General features: G+C 33.5%; 1 protein-coding gene across 1 annotated transcript in view; it reads left to right on the top strand.

The window, feature by feature from the left end:
* LOC146168211 (uncharacterized) overlaps positions 1–21,776 on the top strand; it is a 50,059-nt gene that overhangs the window by 9,088 nt on the left and 19,195 nt on the right. The window contains exons 2-4 of the mRNA XM_083388985.1: positions 545–612; positions 9,667–9,770; positions 19,745–19,832. Of these exons, the coding sequence (XP_083245111.1) occupies positions 545–612; positions 9,667–9,770; positions 19,745–19,832 (260 nt within the window). The remainder of the gene's footprint in view (positions 1–544; positions 613–9,666; positions 9,771–19,744; positions 19,833–21,776) is intronic.

The raw sequence follows: 21,776 nt of genomic DNA, 5'->3' as shown, positions 1-21,776 counted from the left end.
AATTTTAAGTGGCAATGCGGCCACCTTCAGCTAAAAGGTTGGTCATCCCTGGTTTAAAGCTTAGGTGGAGAAGCATGGCCTGGTACATCAATATGCCCATTTGAATGTCATACCTGTATATTTAACAGGAATGGCGACAAGTGTGATTGCTTTTTAACTCAATATCGGAGTACTTGCCAAATCATAGTAAAACTACAAACACACAACATTCTATGATCATAATTGAGTACTTTTTAAATCTATATGCTTCTAGTACTGGATTTCCTCATTTTCTTCCTTTTTTGATGTATAAATACATTTTTTGGGCACCAATTTATTTTGCTTTCTGGCTAATTCTTCGGCCGTCATAGTCGCCAAGTCACCAGCATCCTGCCAGACACTCACCACACTGGCGAGTTTTGTTTTTTTTCAATTTTATTTCAATATCAACCCTGTATAAGTTAATGCATTTTTTTAGTTGTTTCTTACACAGTTGTCAAATTCCATTATCAAAACCAGTATGTGATATGATTGTAGAACTAAAATCTGAAATATGTTTATTTAGTATACAACAAAGGTTCCATGGTTACTAATTTGGACTTTAAACATCAAGCAAGTAATGAAGATGATGAGGTACTTATAAAACTTTTTATTACATTTCATCTTGGACTTATAAATTTCAATAAATTTACCACTTATATATTATGAGGTTTTGCCATCACAAAATAGCATTTACAAAAACAAAGCATTTATTTTTTTAAATCTATTGATAGTGTTTTAAGTATCATATGTTTTCGTGTCTAATTTTTTTAAGCAAATTTTTGCTTAAATTTTAATGTATTACAGTTAAGCCTGAGACCTTGAGGTCGTGGTAATGCACTAATTTGGACCTTTAGGTAAACTCCCGGTGTAGATAAATTGAAAATATTCGCTAAAAATTCACAAAAGATAACAAAAAATATGACATAGAATTAATAACACTTGACCCACCTTAACCCAAATGCTAACCCGAATCCTAACCCAAATAATTTGCAGTAATTTAATAATCATTTGAACGCTGGGAAAAAAAAGCCCAACTCGGGTAGGCATAAGATAGTTTCGCGTACATAGCATTGTTACTTCACAAATTTCAATTATTAAATCAACACACATTATTTGGGTTAGGGTGCTGGTTAGCGTTTTGGGTTGGTTGGATCAAGATCAAGTATGATTAAACGTAATCTTCTTATGCACATTTGTTAAGTCAACTTTGTGCACTGTCCAAGACACCAAAGTCTAAAAGTCAGACTTTTTTATCCTTTGGATGCTCTAATTGTTGCTTGAAAATGCACTAATTTATGATGGATAGGGTGTTTCAAATCTAGAATATGAAATCTAACATTACATATCCAAGTATGGTAATGGTGTTATTACTATTTTTTGTGGAGTTAACAGGTAAATAGTGCAATTCTGTTCTGCATATAAATACTGCTAGGATATTGTTTTAAATTTATGGTCCAAATGATACCTAATAAGCAACACCATATGTATGTCCATGTATTATGTAAAAATTCAATGTTTTTTGTTGCACTTTTAATAATTAATTAATGAGTGATCAACTAATTGTCTCAAAAGTAAAACTAATTTTCATACAATGGTTATTTTATGCAAGTGTTCACCAAAAAACACAGAAGCCTCACTGCTAAACAATGTTTAGAAAAATATTTTTTTATTTATTAGCAAAAAATATCAGGCTTGACCTAAGCTAACTGGGTATTTAAACAGTTTAATATATTAATCTATTACTGCGTATAGTAATAATTAAAAGGTAACGTTGTAGCATTGTCTCAGAAATGTAAGATATTTATTGTTTTTCATTATACTTTTATGCAGTCTTCCACCCAATGCAATGATATAAAACAATGTACTATTCACGATTCATTCATCCAATTTGCTCTTAAGTGTGTCATTTAAATGCTTTGTATTGAACAAGTAAATAAAGCTCTATTACTATTTAATTGTATGTTGCATGTGACTGTTATATATATATTTAATCCTTAATTTAGCAACTGTGTCAAACACTTATATTCCAGCGATGTTTTACATTCAAATTAATAATGATAAAGGTAGCAGTATGCCACTGTTCTGCTGATGAGACGTATTAACAGTTTTCTATTATCTGTGTTTGTTATAAAGGAATGTGATATTGAGGTTTAATTATATCATACAAAACAGTGAACATGTACATTTTCTGTAAACAAAGTTACTCAGTATCGTTTTGCTATTTTTATGTATTATTGAAATGATTTGGATACACCCCATGTTGAAAACCAAAACCTTTGTTTGGCACTAGGGATGTTCAAAGTAGAATCCAAAGGTATTCTAGAATAATAGGTTTCGAATCTAGAATAACGAATCCAGAATAGCGAATCCTAGTATATTTTTATTAAATTATTTAACCTAGATTTTGTTTGGGGAAGGGATTAATCTTAATCTACCCTACAGGGCCCACAATCACAACAATAAATCGCCCAAACAATTTTCTAACATGTGTACATTATAATAAAAAAACTCTCTCATATGTTTAACATTCTTAACAACTGTCATCTGAAGCTGTTCTGTAAACTGTAATATGTCAACTGTCCAGGTTGTGTCCAAAACTTATATTTTTGCCAATAGTGAGAAAATGTAACACTGCACACAGAAGTCTTAAGCAATTCGGTCCTGATTTTGAAAGCATTGTTAAGTCTTATTGCTTCTTTTTTGACTAACATGATCTGTTATGCAGTCAAATGATGTACTGCAAAGAATACAAAGTTAATATTGACATAACGAAATCTTGACAATTACGTTTTGTTTAACTGCATAACTTTCCTGAATATTGGCCTAAAGTTGACCTTAAATAACCCCATAGGGCATTTTGTGGACGGGCAGCACGTTTTGCAACGCTATGTTACTTTTGCATCTTAACGCATTTAGGGAAATTGCAAACTCCACACCAGACATTACACGTTAGCCGCTCGCCCAATAACGCTTGATTGACACTTAATTATTAGACGAACGTTAACGCGAGACGCGGTAATTGGTCGCCCGAAAAAACGCTGACACTTGCACTACGAGGTTGCATTTAAAGCAAGCACTATAAATTGGTCGCCGCAGCGACAGGCCAACTTACCACACCCGTTTGTACAATTAGGCGCAACAATCCGCGGTAAAACATTAAATTATATCGGTTCAAATTACCCGAAATAAATGGCAGAATTGGATTCAATATTCTACTTTGAGCATCCCTATTTGGCACACAAGCCAATAAAAATGAACAGCACAGCTGCAAACATATTTAGCCCACCGCTTACAAGGGAAAAACATTATGCAGGCCAAAATTTGATTTAATGGCGATCAGGGATACATACTGGGGGCGCTATGTGCCACCCCATCCGTCAGAAATCAGTGCAGTTCTAAGCAAAAAGAGCTACGACAATCAGTGCATTCAAAGGATCAAAAAGTCCGACTTTTAGACACGACAATCAGTGCATTCAAAGGATCAAAAAGTCCGACTTTTAGACTTTGACGTCTTGGACAATGCACTAATTTGCATTAAGAAATGTGCATAAGAAGATTAAGTTTAACAATACTTGACCCAACCAAACCCAAATGCTAACCAGCGCCCTAACCCAAATAATGTGCGATAATTTAATAATTATAACGCTTCAGGCCCCAATACCTCAATTTGTGACGTAATAATCTTAAATACAATGGACGAGAAACCATCTTATGCCCATCCGAGTATGGGCTTTTTTCCCCAGCATTTAAAGAATTATTAAAATAACGCACATTATTTGGGTTAGGATTCGGGTTAGGGTTTAGGTGGGTCAAGTGTTATTAATCCTATCTCATACTTTTTGTTATCTTTTCTGAACTTTTAATGAATATTTTCAATTTATCTACGCCGGGAGTTTACCTAAAGGTCCAAATCAGTGCATTGCCAGGACCTCAAGGTCTAAAAGTCTAGACTTTTCTGCCATTGGATGCCCTGATTTTCGTAGACCTTTTTGCTTAGAAATGCACTGATTTCTAACGGATCGGGTGTATGTGCAATGTGCATTGGCATGCATTTGATAGGTAGACATGGGATTTTATTGTACAGATGTTCAGTTTGGCATTTTATTTTAATTTATTTCTGGCCTTAACTGGATTTTGTTGTACTCCCGACTCCCGTATGACCCCAAACCCTTAAATTTTAACTCCAGCAAAATTAGCTGTGATCGGTCTCAAACAAACCGGAATGAAAAATCATTTCTAAAAATATAGTTTTTTTAATTTTATTATGTATAATTTTAAAGTTAACTTCATTGATAAAAATCATAAATACGCAAAATTGGTTTCTTAGCCTCCTTTTTAGCTTATTATTATCACATTTTTAATCAATTTAAAAATCATTTTTTTGTTTTTTGAGAATTAGCAACATATTGCATGCTAGATTTTTGGTCATACTGACGTCACAATTGTTTTGCATCTTTAGGAAAAAGTGAAATTCATTACATTGTAGAAATCCTAATATTGAAAGTAAAAGCAATAAAATTCAGTATAATTACTTTATTTATGGCGTAACAAATCTAATCAGTTCCAAAACAATTAAAAATGCTTGTGATAATTTAAGCTTAAATTGCAGAAAATAATTAGGTGTCTTTTTAGGAATGTTTTCGCAAAAGTAAAGCTATTATTAATACCAGGTTAAAGTGAGGATTAAAAATTTAAGATTAGACAAGATCAAACGAATTTTAAGTTAGTATTTACAATATTGTGTTAGTATTTAAAATACACCCACTATGTGCGATCAGGATTACATTTAATGATTATTTTAACATTTTACTAGAAAGTGAGATCTAAAAGTATACAAGCATGTCTGCCCCAACAAAAGATGATAATACATTGTTGTAGAGTAGGGTTGGCAAGCCTGTCAATTGACCGGTCAATTGACCACACTTTATTTGACCGGTCAAATACTTATATTGGATTTAAATGTTGTAAATTGTTTAAGAGTTGTTTTGTGATTTAAGTTTTTAATAATCTTGATTGTAATTTTTTTAAAGAATTCACATATAAAATGGTAGGGTTTACCTGATGCAAACACATGTTCTGTGGTAATCACAAAGTGTTTGTAATAGCAAAGTAGATTTATTTTGTTTAGAATAAATGCACGTGTATGATGAATCGCGTTTGTCATAAAAGAAAACACTAGTTCCAGTGGTGGGATTCAGCCGGTTCGCACCGGTTCTATAGAACCATCCCACGAAATTTTATGAGATCAGCAAACCGGTTAGCAGCATTACTGGTTACTGTCAACAGATTTTTGCATCTTATCTGATACTCCGAATTTTGAGATCCAAGTAGCTCACGTGTTTGTTTTTTTCATAATGTACAATGGTTAAGTTCTCAAGTAAAAGTTATACATTGTGTTAATTTTTTATAAGTATTGTTTTTTCTTTTGTGATTGTTTGTCTGAAAATCGAATTGCTACGTCATAAGTACAAGTCAAAAACGCTGCTTTTTAATGTGGCTGTTATATAGCAGTGATGGGATTCAGCTAGTTCGCACCATTTGCTGGAACCTGGGGTTGCACCCAGTTTTTGCAACTACTTTAATCTCAAGAATAGGTTGTTAGATAGTTTGGTTTATGAGAATGTGATAGGAAAAGAAGGTTGTCTTCATAAAACGTTCTGTAGTATATATAAAAATTATCTGTTTACTGCCTAAAATAAGACTTTTTGTAACAGGACTGGTTAAAAATGTGACTTTTGCGATAGAAACTGCTAACAATAAAAATGTTTCCCGCCACTGGGTATACCACAATCTTTTTTACTGATGCATTTATTTGTTGTAAAATTTCGTTAATTTGTTGGCTTTTACTTGGTGGAACTTGTTGGCTTTACTTGGTGGTTGTAGTAATGGTAATAGTTACTACAATACTGCTATAGTATTGCTTGCAAGATGGGCATTGTTTTGCAAAAATTCTTATTGATAATCAAAAACTAATTGTTTTTGTTTTGCAAACTATTGTACTTAAGCCAAAATGTTCATATATTTATTTAAAGTTAAAATCAACGTTTATTTTTAACTTTAATTGCATTTTGATAGCGCTATAGTATTTGACCAATATTTGACCTATTTGACGAGTATTTGACCGGTCAATTGACCGGATTTTATTTGACCGGTCAAATGCCCAACCCTATTGTAGAGTCTTTGTTGTACATGTCAAGTGAGAACAATAATATCATGATAAAGCAATTTGATTAAATTGTAGATACTGTTGTTATTCAGAAAGAAAAGTCATAGCTGAGATGTAAATAGTGAGATAACATAGTTTAGCTTGTTTTATTCATTTTAAGATAACCTTTTTCGTTTTTTCGTAAAGCACCATCCAATTCTATTCATTGTAAAAGTGTATTCACAACATGTGCTGTTGACCATATCGCCCATAACCCTACCTCTACTACAGAATGCTACTCGTTTCATTTTTAACTACTACACAACATTTAGATTGTGACAATGATGCTATATGCTGTCAAGATTACTCCTTCAGTCCTAGATTCGCCAAATGCTGTAAAACAAATTCCCAGATGGTACACTACTGTTCCTACCTTAAGAAATAGCTGCAGAGTATATAGTGAAGTTTTTTCATATATGACCAAATACCTGCTATTGTTTTCGATGTCTTGCAAACGAATACAATGGGCTATCCCAGAGGAATATGGTGAAACATATTTCTTAGCATAATTGGTGGTTTACATGCATAGAAAAAGTGTGTCGCACTTTGCTTTGGGACCTGTTAACTGACTCCGGGTGGATAGAAATCTTAGATGATTCCACAATATCCAGTTTTAGCTGAATCATTTTAAAAGCGAATAACATATCCACAACCAGGCATGTGCATCTAGTCATGGCAGCATCCCTATATTATTTATTGCAAGAAGCATATGTAAACGATGACGCCCACATGCCCATTTCCTTTTTCAAACATTCAAATCATTTAATAAATGAGAATGGAAACAAACAATGTTTCGATTATGTACGCAAGTTTTAATTGAACAAAAGAGTCTTTTTGAGCAAAACTCCCCATACGATCAAATAAGATTTGAGACAAAGTCTGATTTGAAAAGTATTATGTTTTTTTTCCAAATCCACATTTCACATTTCCCAATGTGTCCCAAATCTAGTTTTAAGAACATGCCTTTTCGAACAGTGGTTATCAATGTTATTATTCTGGCTGCTTTTTTGTGTAAAAAAAATTCAAATCAAAGAGCTGTGGATAGAATTTGGTGTTGGAAAGGAAAAACAGTTTATTCCTGCCTACTTGTTTTCCAATGTTATGACTAAAAAAATGCAATAGCTCACCTGTTTTCCATTAGTTTACAGGGTGTGACACCACAAAATAGAAATTGTTTTTTCGCTCATTATCCCAACCATCCTTCAAAATAACAGAAGAATAAATATGTGTGATCGAAAAGTTTGCCGCTCGTGTTTATTCAAAAGTGGCAACGCAACTGGAGTAACTGATTGAAGAAAATAAATGCTGCTCACAAAGGGGTTGTCTGTAGATAGATTACCTCATCATCAGCAGCTTTATTAGACCACAATAAAACCGCAACATATCAAGCTGGTTACATTTGGGGACAGTCAACTCCTCAGCAATTTTACCAGACGCTTCTCAATGGTTAAAAAAGATCAGTTGGTTCCATTTTGGACTGAATTGCCTTCAGCATATAAAACAAGTAAATGATCATTTGTGGATGCATCAAGGGCTGCTCACCTTTGTGCAAATGTAAAAAGTCTTGTTTAACGTTAAGACCAGTGTATTATTTACATGTTAATAGTTGTTTTAGGCGCAATTTCTTTTTATATATTTTTTTTTTTTTGCTTCTTTGATTATCACTTAGTTAGCCCTTATTTACTTCACACAGTTTTTCCTTTTTTGATCATTTAATTATATGAAATGGAGAAATCTTGATGTATCATGTAAAGTTGCCTTGGTTAATGGTTATAGCTTGCATGCGAATACAAACCAAAAGCACATAAGGGATTTTTAAATATTATAGTCTGCATTAAATGATCATATGTATTTTGTATGCTTAAATCATAAAACGAAAAATTTAACTTCTGCTCTGAGGTAATTTTGACACTATGTCTAATTTCGAAAACCGATGACGTCACTATGACATCATAATTCGACAATAGTTGTACAACAATTCCACAACACAAAAACGCAAAATAAAATCTATAAAAGTATTTTTGACAGGTTACTTATAGCCATACTACAGAAGTTTGCTTATCTTCACGATCACTACTAGCACAATATCACTATAGTTCAGGGATTGGCAACCTTTAGCCCGCGGGCCAGATCTGGCCCGCCAATGTAATTCATCTGGCATGCGCCTCTTTCAGAAACTAGACACAAGTCTATTTCAAATACTTATTTAACTACATAAATGCAAAACATTTTCGCATGTTGCTCGAGTGATCTTTCTACATCCGGTTTGTTTACGGTTTGATGCTGTCTTTTGAACAAAGAAAATGCCAGTATACCAAAACAAATCATGCTCCCTCCGCTCGTCAGGTGTGCCCTGACTTGAAAAGGTTGACAAACGCTGCACTAGACTAACTATTAAAGTTACCATGTTTCCATTATGTAGTTTTATTGCGCTTTTCATTAGTACCGGAGACCTTTCTGAGTTTAGTTTTGGCCCGCAACTATAAAGGATTTTCGACCCCTGCTATGTATGAATACCTGGTAAAAAAGTCTGATGTCAAACTATTTTAGATTAATATTTAGTTTCCATTCAGTGTTGCACAAATTGTTACATAATGACATTTAATATTATATATACTTCACAACTTGCAAACTGCATTGTTGTATAAATAGCTTAAGTGTAGAGCAGCTCTACTGACTCTTCTTTGATACTAGGTGATATATTAGAAATAAATTAAAAATGTTGCAGCAATATTTTAGATATAAGTGTCATATTATATCATATCCTGCTGTTTCTCGTTGTTTGGTATGTCCAAATATTAAATTTAAATAATGTGTCTAAATATAACCCGAGTCCGACTCCAGCCAAAAAATAAACCTGAGTCCCGAGGCCAACTTCGGTCACATGTACGAGTCCTGAGTCCGGCCCGGACTCTACAGCCTGTATTTCACCAATTTACGTAACTAAAATAATGTGAATTTTCAGCAATCCACCTATAGGGGTGTTGTGTAATTCATACATTCACTCACAATACATGGTTAGAAAATATTCCACCATATAATATTCCACCTTTACAATTTCCATTTGGCGGTTTAAAAAAATTTGTTTTAAAATTTGGTACTACGCATGTCGGAGACTCGGGTAGTTTTACAAGGTCTTACTCGAGTCCCGAGTCCGACTCTGACTCCGCAGCGTTGGTCGAAATACACTCAAGGTGTCGGAAAAGTGTTTTTTTATTAATTGATTTTTTTATTCTAAAACAATATATTTTAAATTATACACTAAGATTCCAATGAGCTTTCAAGGACCCCAAAACTAGGGTCACATCCATAGTCAAACAAATGCATCAGTTGCTGCTATCCTAAATATAATATAATAAATACCATTGTATAAAGTTTAGAGGGCTACGCTGCTGCTTTAGGAGTAACATTTTTACAACATATTAAACATTTTTCCGCAGACAAAGACAATATTGCAGAAGCCCATATCATTTGAAAGGCCTGCAGTTATTGTACAATCAGCATATAGAGGATATACAGTGAGAAAACAACTTAAAAAAAAATTGTAAGAAAAATTGTTTTGATTTTAATACAATATGGAGAGAAAATTTCTTTGAATATTTGTGAAATGTTCTCATTATTATTACCTGTTTACAATGTTTCAGTGTTTATCCAAGCAGGCGGCATGGATGCCGCATGAGTTTGCCCACACCTAAGGCTAGTTGTTTTTCTAGCCTGGCCTTGCTTGCAATTCTCATTAGGCTAAATGATTTCAGTAATAACTATCACAGATCTTAAAATAAGTTTTTTTTAATTATGATTTAATGTATTGCTTTAGTGTCTTGGCATCGTCAGTCATTTGTTTTCGAGGTTTTACTGATGACAAATGGAACATAAATCGGTTTATCAAAAAGACAACTAACAATAAAAATGACGTTGGATAGTTTTTGAGAATGTTGACCAAACAGTTTGGTCGATACAAAGTCAAAATAATCGCAAACAATTAACAAAGACCTAGAATATTTTAAAAATAGGAAATGGGATAAGAAAAATGCGAAAAACCAGGCCTAGGTGATTAGTTTTGTACTGTATATGTACTGATTCTATTTGAATAAGATTCATTCAAATTAACGAAAATAAGATATAGTAATATAATCTAAAAGTAATAAAAAAATGGCACAACTGAGAGGTATTTTATTAGAATTGAAGGAAATGAAAAGCAAGCTTGATTTGCTGGAAAAAGTCCAAGAAAGTGTAGAATTGATAAAAAACAGCACAAGTGAAACAAAAATCGAAGTAATGGAATTGAGAAATGATCTACAAATAGTGAAAAAAGAACTTGAACAACAAAAAAAAGCAAAACTAACGAAGATATCTACGTACATATGCTTATAAAATGGACAAATTAGAACAATATGGTAGGCGACAAAACACAAGAATTTATGGAATAGAAGAAACAAAAGATGATAGAGATGATGGAGAAGAAAACAAGCAATTCACATTGCGAAGAAGCTTTCAATAAACCTTACTTTAAATGAACTTGAAAGAGCACATAGAGTGGGGAAAAAGCGGGAAGGTAAAGATCGACCATAATTGTGAGATTTAACTCTTTCAAAAGACGACAAGAATTTATGCAAAAAAGGAAAAAACTTCAAAACAAAAAAGCTACATAAATGAAGATATGACAACAATCCGGTACAAGATCTTTCATAATTTGAAACAGGGGCGTATCCAGAAATTTAAAAAGGGGGGGGTCCCGAATATGTGATCGATTTTGGTAGATCCATGTACGGGACCACGCTAAATTACAAGCATGTCTTTGGCCACCTTCCATACTAAACGAAGATCGTTTTCCCGGGCGTTATTCGACTAGCATAACATAAAAACGCCAATTCAATAGTTCTAAAATCAGTGTTTTTAACCTTTTTAAGTGAGGGCACACCTGACGAGCGAAGCGAGCGCGATTTTTTTTTGGTATAACGGCATTTAATTTTATTGCAAGTTTGTCCGCGACGCACTTGGCAGCCCTCCATGGCGCAACGGTAAAGCAGCGCTGATCTAGTTCAAAAGATAGCATTAAAATGTAAACAAAACAGATGCAGAAAAGTCATTCAAAATTTTTCGCACTTACGTAGTTAAAATAGTCGAAAAGTATATGAATTGGTAAACTGCAAGAAACATCTGCACCGTCTAACTCGATATTATAAGCGAGAAAAGGCGGAGACCGCTTGATTTATTGTTGTTAATTGTCGAACACACACTTGCTAATCAGCCAACCTGAACAAATAACGAAATGCGAGAGAAAAAAAATATCCCACGTTTACGGTCGATCAAACAAACGAAAAACGGCGTTTTGCGCTCGATCTTCGTTTTGCATTAGCTTAAGACGCGTGAGTCGTGACCCAATTACATTAAAAAACTAGCAGCTTCGGACGGTGAGTTTAAACGTTGACAAAAACGAACAAAAAAACGATATTGTCACTCACGAAAAGGGGGGGGGGGGTCCGAACCCCCCAAACTGAACAAAAACAAGCATAAATTAGAAAAACTAATCAACCAGCTCAGCATAAAACCATCCTTTATTTTATTAACTGAAACCAGGCTATCTAACCAGAAATTGTATTTTAATACAAATATCGCCGGGGATCAAATGCACTTTAAACATCCCAATACTAATGCTGGTGGCATGTGCATCTATTCCCAAAGTAACATACCTGTAAAACAAAGGGAAGATTTACAAATCGTTATATACCTCTAGAATGTGAAAATTTATGGTTAGAAGTACGATCACATAACAAAAAAACTATTATTTCTGTAATCTACCGGCACCCTGAGCCTGACTTTTCAGCCTTTCAAAACGAATTTACAAAAAAAATCGAAATCCTAGAAAAACAAAATACAACATACTACATTGGAGGTGATTTCAATATTAATCTATTAAATACTAAAACAAATGCAATAAAAAAAAAAATACTCATAGATAAACCAACAAGGTTTGAACAACACTGTAAGCCATCACTTTTAGATCACTACTACACAAACGATATTGAAAGGCAAATATTACCAGTAATATTACAACGTGATGTATCAGACCACCTGCCAACAGTACTCATACTACCAGACCCACAACCAAATAGACAACAAATATATACAAAAAGGGATTTAAAAAATTTTAATGAAGAATATTTTCTAAATGAACTTCAACAATCCCTCGACAATAAATTCTACCAATTAGAAGATGATGTAACCTTAGAGGAAGAATTTATAATGTTTATAGATACATTTAAAAACATATTACGAAAACCTGCCCCTCTGCGACCCTTAACAAGAAGAGAAAAAAAAACTAAAATGCAAACCATGGATAACACCTGGCATACTAAAATCAATCAAAAGGAAAAACAAAATGTTTCACAAATACTACAAAACAAATGACACTGAATAGCTCAAGGCATACAAAATATACAATAACCAATTTACAAAAATAAAAACTATGTCAAAACAACTATTTTAACAAAACAAAATAAGCAATAAAAAAGACACAACAAAAATCTGGAAAGTAGTTAAAGAAATACTAAATAACAAAAAGCCTAAACAGGAAATAAAAAGTTTATTACTAAATAATGATAATGTTACAGATCCTCAAACAATTTCTAACATACTTAACAAATACTTTCAAACAGTTGGGGAAACACTGGCCAAACAAATTCCATCTTTAACCAATCAATTTACAAAATACCTAAAAAATCTACAACAAAACTCCTTTTTTTCTTTCGGCGACCACAAACTTTGAGGTCTCAAAGTACATTGCACTTTGAGACCAAAAAAAAGCAGAAGGACCATACGAAATACCAGTGAAATTTTTAAAACTGAGTTCAAAAGTCGTTGCGCCATACCTAATGTACCTGTTTAATAAGTGCATAACTTCTTTCTTTGTACCACCATGTTTAAAAAAGAGTCATATAACCCCAGTTCCGAAAGTAAAGTATTCCAATTTCCTTGCTGATTTTCGCCCAATAGCAATAACACCAGTACAAGGCAAAATATTGGAAAAGATTATTCTTTTTCAACTTACCAAATTCTTTACTGAAAACAATACAATTACACCAGATCCGTTTGGATTTGGCAAGAACCACTCAACCTCATTAGTAACTGCAGCCCTCTATGAAAACATACTACACCCATTAGATCAGGGTTTCCCAAACTGTGGTCCGCGACGACTGCACAGGTGGTCTGTGGCGATATGACAAGAAATTAAAAAGTCACACATATGCAAAAGTTAGTGAAACGAAGTTATAAGTGAGTAAAAAGTTTGTTGTAAGGCTAAGATGAGAAACGAAGTAAAGTTGTAGGATAATTTAGTTGTGTGACTATACTGCCATTGACTTAGTTGTTAAGTTCAGAAACTTAACTTTAATTGTATTGCGGTCCGAGAAAAAATAAATTACAAATAGTGGTCCGTGGTTCAAAAAAGTTTGGGAAACCGTGCATTAGATAATGGACAACATCACTGCACTGCATACATGGACATATCTAAAGCATTCAACAAGGTAAATCATTCAATACTACTCAAGAAGTTAAAATATTATGGAATAAGAGGGGGGCCTTTAAATCTTTTAGAAAGTTTTTTAACAAATCGCCTGACACAACAATCACCCGACAATGCAAATCACAATACTTACAAGTGAAATGTGGCTTACCACTAGTTTCTATCCTATGTCCAATATTAATCCAAATATACACAAATGATTTACCAAATGTCGCAGACATGTCATGTAAAATGTATGCTGATAATACCATATTTTATGCAGCCTCTTTCAAATCAAAGGACCTACAAAAACAAATACAACATTAAATAATTAAAGTAGATGATTGGATGAGGACAAATAAACTATCAATAAATTATTCCAAAACTCAATATGTAATAACACACAATAAAAACCTACAAATTGCAGAGTTTTCACTTCAAATAAATAATATAAAACTCCACAGAAGCAACTCAGTTAAATATTTAGGAATTATCATGGATGACAAAGTCAACTGGTCACAACACATTACAGCAGTATCATCCAAGATCTCACAGTCCATTGGGGTACTCTACAAAAGTAAATGATACCTAAATAAAAATACACTATTATTGTTATACTATGCCTTTATTCACTCCCACCTGCAATATGAAATAAATAAACTGGGGACATGCTAGCCAATCACACCTTCAGCATCTACAAGCACTCCAGAACAGAGCATTGAGAATCATATCTGGGATCAGCAATTACAGTCATATACATACAAAAACAATCTTCAAAGAAAACAAAATACTACAAATACAAGATATAACTCAACTGGAAATTTTTTAATTTATGCACCATTATAAAAATAATTTACTTCCAGCCTTATTTCAAATTTTTTTTAAAACCTATATCTGAGATCCATAAGCATAACACTAGACTAGAAGACGCCAATAATTATTTTGTTGAGAAAATACTTAGGATCTCGGGTCAAAAACAACTCAAATATATAGGACCTAAAATATGGGCCACCTTACGTGAAAAACAAAAAAATCTCACCTTTAAACATTTCCAATAGAGTGTGAAATCGCAACTGTTGCAAACTTAGTAAATTCAGCTTTATCATTTTCTTTCGATTTTGTTTATATTCTCACCTTGACAACTAAATGTAAACAACGGAGCAGACGCTGCCCAAGAAAACGAAGCAGACACCTGCACTTTTTGTTTTCAATTATTGTTACTTCCAACATTGCCACTAAATTTCTTTATTTTTGATCGGCAGCTTGACTCGATGACCAAAAGGTCTTTTCGCTGTCCTTGTGATATTCTTTCTGTTATTTTGTTTTTTGACGTTTGCAAAATTGCACAAAAATAAATTGAATCTGAATCTGTATAACGTTCTAATGTAGTTAATACGGCAAACATGTTGTTGGATCAGTGGTGAAAATAAGACACAATGGTCCAGATAGGGTTGTAAAGGGGTGGAAAGTTTCGGGAATTTTGGAAACTTTCCTGGAAACTTTCCGGGAATTTTGAAGGACCCTAAATAATGGGAATATTAAGAATTTTAAAAACCATATTAAAAACCGATCTTAAGCATTTCTAGACGAGCAGAAGGAGATGCTAACCGGCAGCAACTAGTACAGGGGGTCAGCAACCTTTTTATGGTCGCGGGCCTAAACCAAACTAGAAAGGTCTCTGTTGGCCGCACAATAAGTTAACTAAGAATTGTGTTATTAAAATGTTAAAACAACTGTAAATCAGGCGGGTATCGTTTTTTGCACTTAAAGATGTGTTTAATTACATTTAAGAAGGCAGTAAAGTGTTGGCGCAAAGCGCGAAAAAAAGCGTTTGTTTGTTGTAAAATTGGAGTTCACACGTTGTTATCCATACTACTAAGTGTAATAAAACTACTTTGAAGAAACGCGATAACTTTGTTGGTTAATCTAATTCAATATTTGCTAAGTTTTAAGTCTGGGCGTACCTGGCGAGCAAAGTGAGCGCGATTTTTTTTTGGTATACCGGTATTTCTTTATAAGTTTTTATTACACTGCCAAAAATAATAAAATGTTAAAAAAGGTCAAAAAATTTTAAATACGTTTTCCGTTTGTCCGTGACGCATTTGTCAGCTTTCCACGCCGCAACGGTAAAGCACTAATCTTTTGAAAAGACATTACAAAATGTAAACCAACCGGATGTATGAAGATCATTCGCGCGAAGCGAGAAAATTTTTGGCGCTTACATAGTTAAAATAGTCAAAAAGTATGTGAAATGGACTTGTGTCTATTTTGTCAAATAGGCGGCGGGCCGGTTGAATTACTTTGACGAGCCTGGCCGTAGGTTGCCGATCCCTGATCTAGTACAACAACTTTGTAACTCTCAAAACAACAAATGTTAAAGATTTAGCTAACGTAAGCTGAGGATATTTTGGCCCAGACCCGTCAGTGTTGCTTTTGTTTGTAAAAAAACAGATTGGTGATGATTCATTTTTGCAACCATGTGTTTGTATGTTCTGAAGTATTTTAGTTATACACAGTACTTTTAATCTAAACAGTATTAAGGCCGTTATTTTCCTGTTTCAATATCAAACTAAGATTGTTTTAAAAGTTTCCGAAAATTTCCGAAAATTCCTGTTAATTCCCAAAATTTCCATGGAAAGTTTCGTCTCTGAAAATTCCCGGGAATTTTGCAACCCTAGGTCCAGAACATTGTCTGGGCAAACGATTTGCTGCCAGAAGGGCTTTTCGGTAATTGATTAGTTTTGGAGAGGGCGTTCTAAATGTTTTTTACAGGTGCGTCGTACCCATAAGCACGCCATATCCTGTTTTTCAAAATGCCATCCCGTCTTTTCCTCCTTAAAAAGACAATATTTTGTCGTTCCGTGTTGACAGTAATTCCAAACTAAATTTTATTAAATATTAAACTGAATGACAATTTCAAAAAGCTCACTATTTTGTTTTTGTAATAAACGTTTTTGACTTATCAACCTTTCCGAATTTCCCCCTTATATAATTGTTTTGTGCCTTGTGTCCCCCTCAGATATTAACAAGGTGTTAATACCAAAAGCAATTTGGTAATTGTTCCTTATAAGTAGGGCAATTATTTTTTAACTTGTCAAAAAAAGTCAAATTTTGTCAAAATTTACATGTTAGGTCAAAATTTGTCAAAATTTTTTCAAGTCAAAATCGTTTGAAAAATGCTATTAAATCGTTTACAAAACTGAAAAAAACTACAGTCATCTTTTTGAACTTGACGTTCATTAAAATTTTTATCAAAATAATTTAGTTTTGACTTGTATTCAACGACGTTTTAAGTCTATATCTTCATTAGAGCAATATACGGTATAGCGAGCTGGCAAAATTAACCACTAAAAGCCTATAGGATATCGCATTAGGTATAGCTTGAACTTTGTTTTTGCTTTAAATAGTTTAGTATCTTTGATTTGGACAAATGTAATAAACAGTATAATAGGGTTTTTTCGCTTGTTTTTTGCAATTATTTTTTCAATTTTTATATTTCGATAACTAGGTTTATGTTAACTTTATGCAATTTTTTTCTGTTGTATTTCAACTGTTTACACAACATTTTTCTCAAATAACCAGCGTCTTGTTTTTCTTCGGCATTTTTATAGTTGTTTGTATTTTTGATATGCCAAAAATCTCAACAACCTTTTGAGAGTTCTGTATAATCCCAACAAAATATTAGATTTGTGAACCACCAATCGTCAGTAAAACATCTAAAACTTGTGTTGACCACGCCAGGACACTAATGCAGTAGTACAAACAGCAATAATGTTGTTTAAATCAATGTATTTGTATTAGGTCAAAATTTTGTTGAAAAACTGTATTTTTAGGTCAAAATTTTAATTCTTGAGGTCAAAATTTTCTATTTTTTATGTCAAAAAATCGCCCTACTTATAAAGCATTATGAAAATACCAAACTAAACCTTATCGCGCGAAGCGAGATAATTTTTTCTTTTATTTGGGTAAAGTTAACAAAAAATTAATTTAGGACACATGTAGTAAGCTCAGAAAAAATACACATTGCTGGTGCTCAGAATATTAGTTTTATCACTTAGATTATTTTCTCCTTTTTTAAAATTGTGTTAGAACATAGCTTTAAAGCTGCATAAAACATTATATATTGCATTGATCTTGTTTGAAATGGTGTTACTCACAATATGGCATGCGAAAACAAACCCTGGTGCCAGCCTCTTGTCATGGAGAAAAGATGTATGAAAAATATTCAAGGCACAAAACGTACAATGCTATGCACAAAGACTTTGAATTAAAATATTTCTACAAATTAGGACAAAAAATATAAAATGAAAAAGCACGAAAATTGTTTGCACTTACATGTTAAAAGATGCAAAAAATGTAGTTTTCTTTAAAGCCATGACCTTGTGTCCAACCTCTATGAACAACTTAGATCTCTGTCAATTGTGCCATATTACTCTGACCAAACACAGCCCAAATCGACCTTGAAAGTCCCAAATATAATTTAAAGGGGCCTAGACACAGAGATCTGTTAAAATTAGTAGCTCAAAAACTTGCAAATCGCAAAATCACAAACCATATTTCGCAGTTACTCAAGTAAACATGCACATGTAATTTTAAGATAAAGCATAGGACAGCATAAAGGCAGAACTAACACCTAGCATAACATGTAAGCAGAAAAATTGCTACACAAAATGGGAATATTTGTAGAAGTACTCCCCTGGCTAAGATCCACTGTTGTAAATAGATTTTTGGTGCAATTTTACTGTTTATTTTAATGTAATTGGTTGCTCAGTACAACTGTGATAAAATCGATTAGTCAAATTCAATAACATAATAATTTTAGTTGTCTGGTTATGTCCTAATCTTCTATTGGTGGATTGTAATTGCTTGAGATGTTCAAAGTAGAATATCGAATCCTTAGATTTGAATCCAAATGGGTTTGTAGCCAATTCTGCCGTTTGTTTCGGGTAATTGGAACCAATATAATTTAATGTCTCACCGCCGACTGTTGCGTCTAAATGTACAACACGAGTGGCAAGTTTAGATAAAGGCCTGTCACTGCGGTGACACATTTATAGTGCTTGCTTTAAATGTAGCCTTGTAGTGCAGTGTCAGCATTTTTTCGGGCGATCAATTTATAGTGCTTGCTTTAAATGTAGCCTTGTAGTGCAGTGTCAGCATTTTTTCGAGCGATCAATTAATTTGCATCTCGCGATAACCTTCGTCCAATTAAGTGTCAATCAAGCGTTATTGTGCGAGCGCCTAACGTGTAATACCTGGTGCAGAGTTTGCAATTTCCTCAACTGCGTTAGGTTGCAAAAGTAACATTTCCTAGTTAAACATGCTGGCCTTGGACGAAATGCACGACACTGCTACAGGGTTACTTAAGGTCAACTTCAAGCCAATATTCAACAAGGTTAGGCAGAGCGTTTGTTGCCAAGTAATGGTTATGGCAATTGTAATGTTGTATTCTTTGCAGTACATTGTTTGACTGCATAACATGTTAGTCAAAAAACATGTTAGTCAAAAAAGTAAAACTGACACAAAACAATGTTTCCACCCCTGATTGCTGTAGACCTTTTTGCTTAGAAATGAACTGATTTCTAACGGATCGGGTGATTTTCAAACAGGACAGAATTACTGAAGAGTTCATTGTGTAGTGCTGCATTGTATTCACTATATTGGCAAAATATTAAGTTTTGGCAACAACGTGGACATGTATTACAGTTTACACAAGTGCTTGTTAAACAATTAGGAAATTATTTTTTTATTACAATATACACAAGTTAGCAAATTGCTGTGGGATTTATTGCTGTGACTGTGGGCCATAGAGGTTAAAGAATTTAATAAAAATATACTAGGATTTAATATTCTGGATTTGTTTTTCTAGATTTGAAACCTAAAATTCTAAAATCCTCTGGGATTCTACTTTGAACATCCCTAGTAATAGCACATCTAACATTATACTTTGTTCATAAATTTTTCAAATTTATTTTATTGTTACCTTTGTTAACCATTTTGTTTTCTTCTTTTAGACATGATGAAAACGCTGCAAAAATAATCCAAAAGAAATATAGGAATTACAAATCAAAACAAAGGGGGAACAAGTCTGCACCATCCAAGGTATCAACTTATATACAAAACTTAACTAAACAGATTAAAGCTACCACAAAAGCAGCCAAATTAAACGATTACAAAAATGCTTTCAACTGTGCATTTCAAAATTAAAAAATGATATCACTACATGTAAAAGGGCACCTAATCATATAAGTAGTTCAATAGGTAAAGGAAAAGCAGTCACTTACAATTCAAATCAATCTAACATATTTTTTCTACAATTGGACAAAACATGGCAACGGAAATTGCAAATACTACAACTTCATTGAAATAATTTCTCAACAAACAAGTTCCAAACTATTTTTCTTTCTTGCCCCTAGATGACAATCAAGTTATTTGTTATAATAATCAGTTGTCTGAAAAAAGAAAACAGAACCGTGTGACATTTTTGCAAATATATTAAAGGCAGATGTCTATATAATATCACCAATCTTATGTAACTTATTTAAGAGATGCATGGAACTTGGTATTTTCTTTTAATGTCTGAAAAGGGCTGAAGTTGTCCAATGTTTAAATTCTCAATTAGTCACTAATTATCAACCAATTTCTTTATTGTCTATAACAGGTGTGGCTACCCTTTGTTTGATTGCGATCGCTTGAAATATTCTCAAAGAATCACGATTGACCACTTTGGTAATAAAAAAATGCCTTTTTAGTGTAATTAAATTTATATTTCCACCTATTAAACATGATCAGCGGTAAGATATTGCACTGAAAAGATGAGAAGAATGTTTCCCATTTACTTATTATTTCGTAAAGCGACAAACTCCGCTCAGCCTCATTCCAATCCAGCATTAAATTTGTTATGTCATAAAACGCTTCATTAGGCTTGCGCTGACACAACAATTGATCATTTTAATGTTTTGCATGTCCACAACAGTTCCTGTAATGACATAACCAGTATTTTTCCACATAATGAATCCTATAGGCAACTGGTATGATAAAAGATAGTAGCCTACGGACCAACACCTTCTATAACTACAATACTTGTGCTCAGTGTATTTTTTTAAGGTGTTTTGGGTTTCTCCAGCGGTTTCCCAAAATTTGGACTTGCAACTACAGTAGAAAAGTAATGGTTGTTTCTCGCTATGTCTTGTCGATAATACGAATATAGCCTACGATCAATAGTTCACGTCCGGAAAAAAGAATAAGTGGAGGTACAGCTAACAGCTGAATCAAAGAGTTATTCACAAAAGAAGTGCACCTTCAATATTCGTCAATGTTTATTTCTGATTTATGGCGCATAATGATCAATTTTTACGTGTGGAAACATAACAAGCAGAAGCCAACAAGCACACTTTGTTTGATTGTGCAGCAAACTTGTTTGGCGGCTGTGAAGGACACAAAGGAGACACATTTCTGCTTGAGAAAAAGCGCGTCACTAGGAGCACTGATTAATAAATTAGGACACTAAAAGGTTAACAAACTTAATATATTTTTTTTAAAAGATGTCTGTTTGGTAAAACCTGACAGAGATGTACAAGTGCCCATCCTTTTGGCCAGGGTTTCTGCAGCTAGGGTGCTGCGAACAATGTGTTTAATTTATTTTGATTGCCAACTTAACAAAATACATTTCTTGTTAGTTTCAACAAAAATCACCAGGCAAGCACCTTGGCTTACTCGGTCCATAAGGTTACCAAACACTGCATCGGAGTACACCACCAACACGCAATTCTTGAGCTTCAATAATACACCTGGAGGTTCCTAAACTTCCAAAGGTGCTTAATATCCCTAAATATCCCTTTCTACAAGGTTACCCTGGAGAAAAGCTGTTTTTTATATCAATAATATGTAGTGCCCAGTGTTTTCATTGTATTATAGTAGACATTACTCTTAAAGATGCTTTAGAGCCCATTTGGGATTCCTTCTGTAAACTTGCTAGGTTGTGCTCTTCAAGCCCTCTGGCAATCAAAGGTGCCTTTGGTAACAAACTGTTGTCAGTTTGTTTCA

Source organism: Ascidiella aspersa, chromosome 1, assembly GCF_963924565.1.
Source record: "Ascidiella aspersa chromosome 1, kaAscAspe10.2, whole genome shotgun sequence".
Taxonomy (NCBI): Eukaryota; Metazoa; Chordata; class Ascidiacea; order Phlebobranchia; family Ascidiidae; genus Ascidiella; species Ascidiella aspersa.
This window is presented reverse-complemented; position numbering and strand designations above follow the sequence as displayed.